Below are 10,758 nucleotides of genomic sequence, written 5' to 3'. Positions count from 1 at the left end.
ACCTCAGCATGGACAGAAATGACATGCTTGACCTCATTACACAGTATCCAATTTTATTTATAAAGCACTTTAAAATACCCAGCACAGGAACAAAGTGCTGTACAGAAAAGAAGTTAAAACAATAGAATAACAGAAAAAACCAAAATAAATAAAACACAAACACAAAATTAAAACAGCCCTATATTAAAACAAAAACAAGATAAAACGGCATCGAATCAACTAAAATAAAAACCAACATCTCACGGTGTCAAAGGCCAGGGTAAAGAGGTGGGTTTTCAAGAGTGACTTAAAAACGGATAAAGAACTGGCCTGTCTAATCTCTAAAGGAAGCTCGTTCCACAGTTTGAATGTGAATGTTATTCATGATTATTATGCAGCTTCAAGTAGTAATACGACTGTGACTGAACACATTCTACAAAAAAGCCACCATGTATGCCAGGGGAAACCTTCTGATGGCACTTCCCAACTCAATTTGAGTACTTAGTACAACACCCCCCCCCCCCTCCTCCCTCCCTGAAAGAGGTGTCACAAATGAGACCCAATGGCAAGAATTGGACTGGCAAAGCCTCCAATCTGGCCCACTGGACAACTTTGGAGAATGTAGTGGTGGACTTCTATTTTGGACAAAGCATTACAGGTTTTTTTTTTTGTATGTAGACCTTCCCTACACCCTGATAATTTCTTGATTTTTGGTACATTTCTAAGCTAAAAATTGTATGTAAATCTGTCAGCAGAACTCTTCTACTACAGCTGCACTTCTTTATCATGTAGGAAAAACTGAGACATCCTGTTAATTTAAATTATTTTCCTTATACTAACTGTCTTGGAGATTGTATATTTTAGTTTCTGTACACTCAAAGAAAGGGGTGTTTCACTGGTCTGACCCACATAAGATTAGCCTGCAATGTAAATGAGTTTGACATCCCTGGTCTTAACACTTTGTCTAGCATTCACACATGTGCCGATGGATGCATTAGGGCCAGCTTGGTTCAGTAACCTGCTCAGATATACACTGACATGCAGACTAGAGGAGCTGTGGATCAATCCATCATTACCACCTCAGCCACAGATGCTCCAATGTCGCCCCACTAATAAGGGCTGAGCTTCGAGTTTATTTAATAAGGCACAAATCACCTAAAAGGCCCTTTTAGGTGCAACTCACAGTAAACCCCTGGCTCTTGGTGTCCTTGGGCAGTTGTCTACTTTACTATTAAGCTTGAATTTTATTATTTGTGCATAGAAACTAACTCTGAGAATCCACATGTGAAAATGATAAATGTAAGGCTGCAGCTGTCTGTGTGGCATAAAGGCTATAAAGCATGAGATCAAAAACAACCGTTGCATATTCTTAATGATTAAAATGCTAAACCTGTGCATTGCGGTAATGTGCAAGGGAGACTTTATTGTGCAGAAGTCACTCAACTGTGATTATAAGTGTATATCCCGAAATATCCAGTTATCAGAGTTGGGGAGGGAAAACGAGAATGTTTGCAAGGTAGAGTGGGAGGAGTCATGGCTCCTGCAAAAGGTTTTTTTTCCAAAATAAATTAAACTGGGACTATTCAGGTCAAGCGACTGGAGATTGTGCTGAACCAACACATGTAATAAACCTCTGCAAGTCTGCTCTTGTTTGTATTTTAAATCGCTACAACAGTTCCCCTTTGAAGTGCTCCTTTCCCATGGTACCCTTTGACCACTGGGTGTCATCCAAGCAATAAAAATGCCAGAGGAACATAAGGTACTCCATGCTGCATGACTCACAGCTGGGCTTGTGTGAAGACCTTGGCCTGCGTATCGGTTGTGTAATGAGTTAGGCATGAAATCTTCCCGAGCAGCCCACCCCTTTCAATATTCAGCCATGTAATGTGGCCAACATTAAAGAGCAAAAACTTTTATTTTGAAGAACTGCGCACAAACAAAAATGTGAATAGTAAAAGCAGCTTACAGTTACAGTTTTATTTTTTGGGGAGAGGGGTTGAATTGTAGTGCGTGTCGCCCCTTCTCTCTCTCACACACACACACCTCCCCCTCGGTGAAATGTATGGAAGCACTGCGGCACACTGCGTGTATTTTGTAGGCTGCATGGCTGCCTGGCTCTGCGTTCAAAGGCAAGAGCGGAAGATAGGAGGAGGGGAATGACTACACCAAGAGAGTAGGAGGAGGGTGGAAAGGAGGGAGGGAGGACAGTTTCCTTTCTGTAACACACACGCTACATGAACACACCGGGAAAGCGGAGAGCGGAAAGAAAATAATAAGCGAGAGAAAGAGAGGGAGAAGGAAACGCTGCAGCCCCGGCGTCCGTCCGTCCGCCTGTCCGTCCTTCGGTTGGTTGGTTGGCTTTATTGTTTTTGTTTTTTTTGGGGGGAGGGAAGAAGCCGTCTTTTCTTTAAGCGCAGACTTGCGGACTAACATGGGAAGAGAGAGCTCCTGAGGAGGATTGACTTTCAGTGAACCTCTGCTCTGTGGTAAAAGTCTGTGGCTAACAGGGAGGAAAAAGGGCGACGGGGAAGACATGTTGAGGGTTTTTTTCATCTTGAGGTTGCGGTAGGGTATTGATGTTGTGCTCTTAAAAAACACACAGCTCTCCTGGAGTGGGGTTAAAAAAGAGAGAGAGAGAAAGAGAGGGGGGAGCAAATGGAAACTAGGCAGTAGGCTAAGCTCAGGAGCCATTGTTTTGATCGGTGTTTGTTTAATTGGCTTGTTATGATCTGAAATAACGTAGGCCTCTTAGGCATCCCCGCAGTAAATACATACACGGTCAGCAGACAGGGGCTACACAGCTGCAAATTAGCCCGACAGAGCTGCTCGCATTACAGGGGACTCTGTTATGAAATAACAGGGAAAACGGTGCTTGTGTGAGATTTCCTTTTATATATATATATATATATTTTTTTTTTCAAGTGACATTTTTTAAGCCAGGCAGCCAAAACATTTCCAGATACATCAACTCACTGGGGGGGAATCATACAAAGGCCCAAAATACAGTGAAAGCTACTTGGATTATTAAAAGACTGTTTTAATCCCTCCGACGATTTAAGCACAGAGGTGCACTAGATTAGGTTATTTTAGCCCCGTTTAGCTGAAGAGAGGGAACAAAAGATTTTTAAATGTTAATGTCGACCGACGTTGCATCCATCATGCTGCCTGTATCCCGGGGTCTCATAGACCGGGATAGAGAGCTGGACCCCATGGCCGGGGTGCATCCCAACCCCGGTGGCGCTCCTGCAGCTGTTCGCGGCATGAAGCGAGGAGACCCGGAGCCCGACGGACAGACAGCGGCGGCTCTGGTGGACTCGACCGGCGCTGAGTGCAAGCGTCCCCGCATCGACGGCACAGGAGGAATGGGCGAGGTTGGTCAGGTACAGAGAGGATTGTTTTTTGTTTTTTTCTTTTTTTTCTTTTTCCTAATACAATAAGGCAAAGACGGCTAAACGCAATCGTGGTGCAAGGCCAGGTTTCTCTTAATAATTTGGCCTATGCTGTTAATGTAATCTCACGATTTACCGGTGTTTCAGATGCGTGATCAGTGTGATAGTTGCGGATAGTTTAGAGCTGTAGCGGAGGGCCCAGCACACAGGCCTGTGACTGCTCATCCCATTACCAGCTGTGCAGGAAATGCCACCACAGCTGTAGATGACTCTACATGCTGTTTGAAGATGGAGCTGGATTAGTAACAAAGTAACTCACTGCGTTAACTGGACTGTTATAGATGCTACGGTGAAGCTCAGACAGTTAATTTAAAGGGGAATAGCAGTAATCCGGTTTGTATTGGCCTGGTTCATAGTTAACTGGTTAGTTATTCGAAAACCTGTCCAAAGATCATCTATGAAAACTCAGACAGCCCTGGCTGAGGGTGAAGAATGTAAACACATCCAGCATTTTACTACACCAAACACGAAAGAAAACATTCCTATGTGGCATAAGTGTGTACAACATTTGCTTTACAACGAGTCAGTGTCCATATCTGACTGTTTGACCTTTTTTTTGGTGGGGGGGCAGACTGCAGGCTATCTAGAGTAAACAATGATCATTTTACCAAGGAGCCTAAACCTCATCAGTCCAATTGCCTGGATCCTAACACCCCTGCTTTTATGAGCACCACTGCTAAAATGGACTAGCAGTCAGCATAATCAGTTTGTTGTTGTTTTTTTCCCCCCTTTCCCTCATTGATCCCAAAATGGTCAAATATTGTTATTAATAGAGCGTCACATGAGGACCCGAAGATGCTCTGGATAACATTAAAGTGGATTATGTAGGGTGAAGTACTCCAGTGGAAGACAGAAAGCTATTTCTCCATCGCTGAAAGCTCCAGTAATGGAGGTGAAGTGGCTTGTTTGCTCCAGTTTGGAAAACTAAATGGCTGGCTTTAACGTCGTCCTGCTGTCAGTCGAGGGAGTGCTGACAGACACGGCTAGAAATGTAATGCACTTAAAAACAGATGTGCAGGGAAAAGAGTGTGTGTGTGTGAGAGAGAGTCGGAGAGAAGAGCACGGATCAATAGCTTCAGCCCCTAAAACGTATTGAACGTGAACTGGCTGGACAGTCCGGAAATTAGAGTAGGAGAACCCCCTCCTTCCCTAGATGGTGCAGGAACAGATTTGCCCTATCACTGGCAGCAAAGAGGCTTTGTTTCCAGCTAATGGGATCACATCTCAAACTGGAGGGGGCATTATAACCGCACTGATCCCTGAGATCCTTATTTAAGGCCCTGGATTCTATGGGATGCCGTCACACAGATATTGGTGAAAACCAGATGAAGCTTATATACTGTAGTCCATTGTGTAATGCTCCTATTAGTGCACTAGCGAGTTATTAAAAACATCTTCCAGCCCTATATTTTTATATAGCAAGTGAATTTCTCTTCTAATGCTGTCATTGCAGGTCTGATGAAGTCAAACAAATAAAGGGCAGCCGTTAGATTCATTTCCAACTCCACGTTAAGTGTCCTAAAATAATCCTTCTTTGGACCTTTGTCTAGCTCAGGGGTCAGCAACCTTTAACACCCAAAGAGCCATTTGGAGCCGGTTTCCACGCAAAAGAAAACACTGGGAGCCGCAAATACTTTTTGACATCTAAAATCAAGATAACACTGTATATATTGTTTTTTACCTTTATGCTTTGTGTGAACAACTAAGGTGTGTTGCTTATGAAATCCATGAAGTGCTACAGAGAAAATTACATTTTGTTTATGTAATTAACACATTTTGAACTCTTAAAGAAATATAACAAAAGGAAAGACACCCAGCTGAACTAAAATGATCCAGCAAACAAAAACTGTTGTGAGCCGCCACCCTTATATCGCCTTTGGGATTTTGGAGCACTATGCTGCTGAAAAAAGAAAAATAGATATTTGCAAAATTCTGCCTAAATATGTATTTTACCTGGTTAATGTGTATGACGGGGCGTGGTCTAGGAGGACGTACCTGAGCGGCACCCGCAATCGCGCCTCGCCGCCTTAACCTCTGTGCCGTCTATGCTGTTGTTGGTATGTGTCGGGTTGTGAGCTGAAAAGCTACAGCCGGCTGTATGCGTACAGCAACCGTGTGTGAGAAGTGGTCAATAAAGATATGCTGAACATATGTTTGTTTACAAAGGGACTTCTGCTCCCGAACCTCTGCGCACAGCGTCTGCAAATCGGGGCTGTACGAAGTCACGTCATCTTTACGCAGGACTGTAAGGTGTCATCTGTGAGGCGTGAGTGGTGTTTGTTTTTAACATAGCTCACGATTGAGAATAGCTGCTGTCATAATGTGGATCCGAAGATCCATAATTAGCCTACCTGGGGTTGAAAGTCTCGATAAATGCACGGCGTTTCGGCGGGTTAACCGGCTTCCGCGCTTATTTTGAGCCATGGAAAAAATAATAGAATATAATTTTATTTTTATATTTCAATATCACAATAATCTTCCAATTTAGAACTACAAATTAAAAAAGATCTAACATAAATAAAATACACTTCAGCTAAATACTTCAAATTTATTTTCCCAAACCACGCGGAGCCGCACTATACAGACTAAAGAGCCGCATGCGGCTCCGGAGCCGCAGGTTGCCGAGCCCTGGTCTAGCTCATCACTTCATGCTGTGAATCGAGCTGGTTTAATTCCTCTGCATTTAAGGTCACATTTCTTTTAGACTGGATTGGCGGCCCCTCTTAAATAAAAAAAGTGGGCGGAGCTTCTGTACTCTCACAGCAAGAGCTGAGATGGCAGTTTTCGAGATATCCCCTGTCATTGACATCACACAGACCCAAACGTAAAAAATGAAAAAAAAAAAGCAGTCTGAAACTAGAGCACCGAGCTTCAATATTAGAAATTTTGAGTGTTAAATATGATAGCACACCACTGTGACACTGTACATATGACAGAAAATAAGAAAAAGCATACGTGGTCCTTAAGTTTAATATTCATACATTCTGTACGTGCAGTTTCACCACTTTTCTATGTTTTCTCATTAAACATGTGCAGTCTGAACGTTTGAAGACATGAAATGTGACCATAAACTTTCTTTCTGACATTTTGCAGACTATAAAAATTAACCAGTAAATAATGTCATTAAAAAAAGTAAAAGGCAGAAAATTCATCCATAGATTTATATTATTACTCCAAAATCTCCACTGGGTTTAAATTTTTACCGTTGGCCTTTTAGGGAAAACAAAAACTAACAACCCTCATCTGTACAGACCATTTTTCCACTGTGCTTTGTGCCACATGCTTAACGAATTACCCCCCTCCCCCCAGACTCAGTGTGTGTATGTAAAACACTGACGTATTTTTATACCTCTTACCCGCTGACACCATTAAGGTTTCAGAAGCAAACTGGGGTGGGTGACGTTCAGTTTTCCTTAGTTCCTTAAATCGGGACGCTTGACTTTCCAAGAAACGTCTATAAAATCACAGAGAAGGCCGTCTGTAAAGCTAATCTTCAGGAGGAGGGCAAATACTGGAAAATGTTACAGCATCTGGTACCCTGGCTCCTGCAAAGCACGCTGTCTCCCTTCCTTATTTTTTTTTTCCATTCTTGATTTTTTAAAAAAGTCTTTATTGCTGACGACACGGCAAGAGTTGAACTCTGACCTGTGAAGCCAGCAGAACAGGGGTGTGGTTGCGGTAGAGAGAGAAAGTAATTTATACCGCTGTGGCCTAATAATGGGATCTTTCCCGTTTGGTTATTGACACTGCTGTTTTTCTCATTAGGCTCTGATGTCATCACAGTGGAGTGGGAGGAAGTGCTCTGTTGAGTCAAAGCTACAAAGTAGCTACAGAGCAGCAGTGCGTTTATAAATCGGTGCAGCAAGCAGTGAATGACTGAATGCTCAGTTAACGAGGGCAAATAAAGCCAGTGAAAGGAAGAAAAAAAAGAAAAAGGGAAGAAGAAGCTGAGTGCTTTCAGCAGTATGAGTTCAGAGAAATTAGCTACTGATTTCCTGCCTCTGCCGTTGCCCTTCTCCGATTTTAAATGAGCGTGCTGCTCTCCCCGCCAACCCAACAACACACAATCAGTCTGTATTGCATTCCAGTGCAGCACCGGGGAAGTCCTGCATTTTTCAGGGTGACAGAGGATTCATAACGGCACCCTGCATCTTCAGCTCTGGTCAGATTTTGGGAATTGTCGAGAGTAGCTTGTCGGCTTCAATATCCATCTGGCCTGCTGCTGAGCGGCCCGTGTTTTGTTGTCACTCTGCGTAGGAACCGGGGCTCTCTCTAACCTAATAAGGTCCTGCCTGGGGCGACAGCGCTGAGGACAAATGACTTGACTAGGACGTTAATGTAGGTGGATCACCCTGCTGTACTTTCATCTCAGCCCCTGCACTGAAATGGTATGAAAATGTCAGCAAGAAAAATGTTCTCTTGCAGCCGGTGGAGAATATTTGTTTAGTTTTTGGGACCCTGATTTTCTGTGATGAATTGCAAGGAGAAATCTCTCGACTGATTCATGTTGAAGACCGGCGGTGTTTTGAGACTTGGCTTTGGGGGGGAAATTTGATGTTGCTACAGTGTACTTATCCTTATATTAACTTCAGTCTGGAGACTTTACAGCATTTCTAGTGTTGATGGTGTGTAACAGTGTATCAGTTCATGCTTATTTGAAAGGTAGACATCAGTCTCAGTGTTCGAGAATTTCCCAAAACGGAGCTATTATTGCCTTGTATTACCCAGTTTTTGCATAATATAATATCTTGGGGTGATTTTTAACCATAGTACTAAAAAGTTATTCTTTTGAGCTACCAAATTGTGCGGTTAGGGGATTTACCAGGATTTCTGGCTTTGGATGGGGTGTAGTGTTATACTGATGTTTATTTAAACATTGCTCTTCAATCTCTATTTGCAAACTGCACAAAACGGTGCTATTATGGTCTTTCTCCCCTATTAATAAATCATTATATATAAGTGTATAGTGTATAGTATGAATATTAATGACTTTCAACCACCAATAATAAAATGTTTAGTGTTAGATAATAAATTGTGATTCTCTGAGTAGCTAGAAACAGTATCATTTCTTTAATAAAATAAGTTATTACGTCTTAAATCCAACATGCAGATTGTTACTGGGTCTTCTCTCAGTTCCTGTTAGTTAAAGTGAAGAAGATTGAATCACCTTTACCTGAATAAATGAATACTGCTTTAGCCAAAAGAGAAAAAAAAAAGTAGGTGAAGCAGATTTATGAAACCTTTTTCTCTTTTCTTCTTGTCTCCATATTTTTCCTCCTAACTGCTTTGATCTTTTGCTCATACCGAGGCTGCTGGCTCGTGGCTAGCTCTGACTTCTGGATAGCTTTAGCTTTAGCCACTTTCCCTTTGCTAGCTTCTTTAAAATGTCCATTTTCAGTTGAGTGAGGGTGATTTATGACCCCGATTAGGTTTGTTGCTACGAACAAATCTATTCAGACTTGCCAAAGTAAGCCGTAGCTTTTCTTCTGGTTTGCTTTGGCAAACTTTGTGTCTTTGCTTACAGTAAGGAGCTTCAACACTAATGATATTTTGGCATGTGAATGTGAGTTTACGTTTGACTTTTTCCCTGCCCCGCAGTGTGTGTGTTGTGCGTGCATGAAACGGACCAGCTTGTAATCAGACAAATGTGAGGCTGACCGGCCGGTCACCGGTCAAAGCCAGGAGCGCATCTCTAGTTTGATTTTTAATTTTTTTTATTGGTACACTTGGTAAATTAATTGGGAAACCATTTGAGCATTACATCTGGGGCATAGGGCTGAAAAATGTGATGATTTTTTTGTAGTTTTTGTGTAATATTTCTTAAATACAGTACATAAAAGAGATGATGTATGGGTCCAGTTATTGCTACTCAGTCTTCCCATCAGGCTCCACCCTTTTACAGGAGTTTAACTGCCTTTTAGAGTGAAGTCTGACATATTAAATGTAAAAATGGGGCCAGCAGCCACAATGTCATCAACATTGGTTCCAAAAATCCAATACTGGTCTCTGGTTTCACTGGAATGAAGGGATAATGCAGATTAATCATTATGGGCAATTATGTGGTGCCGTAAATAATTACATACAAATGTTAATTCTCTCTCTATCAGATCTGAAATAAATTGGGGGATCCAAATCACAATTGTGTTCAGCGGTTTCATTATGTAGCATGTGATCCAGCAGCTGATGCTGCTTCATGATTATCTTCATGCCAGAAGGGTCGAAGCAGCCTCCAAAACCCCCCCAGTGACTCCAACCAGCGTACCCTCAAAGAAGCACGTGTAGGTTTACTGTGTGAGGTATACCGAGGGGAAAATAAACTTTAGATCTTCTGGCCAACAGTTTGGAGGCTTAGCACATAAGTGCTTTGTGGAAGAAGTGGATTCACATCCTCTCGAGTGTATGCAGTGCCCTGCTTTGCAGTTAGGTAGGATGACTCTCAGAGTAGTGAAATGTAGTTCCTATTTTCCTCCTCCTCATCAGAACAGTAGCGGTCCCAAGGCGCGATAGGAATAGACACGAGTCTTGTGACCAAATTAGACATCCCACACGTGCTAAACAATCACACACACACCTACCCCACCTGTATTTATTTTTTTTGAAGAGCGGTATCAGGGTTCATGTGTACAGTGGGATACTTCTGCTGAGTGAAGGAGAAACCTGGAGGTAACTGTGCCTCTCATCCTGTGCTTCCTTTCAGATTTAATTATTACAGGACTGCTCCCGTCTCCCCTCCACCTCCTGCAAGCTGGTCTCTCTCCCCTCTCCTCCTCCCCATCTTTGCCATCTGTTGACTTCAGGTCATTTTGCTACTTTCTCGTGATTGCTCACCCGGTCTTCCCCTGCAGTTTCTTCTGTTGTTTTAGCCCCCTCCCCAGGAAAAAAGTCATTACCATCCCCGGAACGAGTCAGCGCGCCTTTATTGACTACCTGAAGTACAGAGTTTTCTATTTTCTCATGTTCGGTGCAAGTGGCCGCGGTGTTGAGTGACACTGAGATACACTCATCCTGAGCTGACTCCAGTGCACTGCCCCCCTCCCCCGCTCATCCCGCTGAGTTGCTTAAGGAAATTAAGCACATGACTCCACTCGTGTATGAGTCATTGTCTTTGCTCCCTCCATCCCCCCCCCCCCCCCCCCCCCCCCCCACTTTTTTCTTTGCTGCCCATTTCCTGTTGAATTTCCAGTCCTTCCCTATTTTCCTGCTCATATGTTTCCAGATGTTTGCCTGTGAGAGCGCCGCGCTCACTGTGACGCAGCGTGCCCGTTCCATGAATCTCGTGCGCCCCCATACCTTCAGTGTTTATTTTTTATTTTTTTGTGTTTAGAGTTTG

General features: G+C 43.0%; 1 protein-coding gene across 6 annotated transcripts in view; it reads left to right on the top strand.

Annotated features, from left to right (window-relative positions):
* The first annotated feature begins 2,221 nt into the window (after positions 1-2,221).
* The window catches only part of rbfox2 (RNA binding fox-1 homolog 2), a 41,783-nt gene continuing 33,246 nt past the window's right edge, over positions 2,222-10,758 (top strand). For all 6 annotated transcript variants that reach the window (XM_085354896.1, XM_085354895.1, XM_085354900.1 and 3 more), the window contains exon 1: positions 2,222-3,359. In XM_085354896.1, coding sequence (XP_085211022.1) covers positions 3,108-3,359 — 252 coding nt within the window. In that variant the 5' untranslated portion in view covers positions 2,222-3,107. The remainder of the gene's footprint in view (positions 3,360-10,758) is intronic.

This window comes from Diplotaxodon limnothrissa, linkage group LG6, assembly GCF_057381915.1.
Source record: "Diplotaxodon limnothrissa isolate DT_005_m linkage group LG6, D_limnothrissa_male_GT1.1, whole genome shotgun sequence".
Taxonomy (NCBI): Eukaryota; Metazoa; Chordata; class Actinopteri; order Cichliformes; family Cichlidae; genus Diplotaxodon; species Diplotaxodon limnothrissa.
Note: the sequence above shows the minus strand (reverse complement) of the source record. Positions and strands in the feature narration are given on the sequence as shown.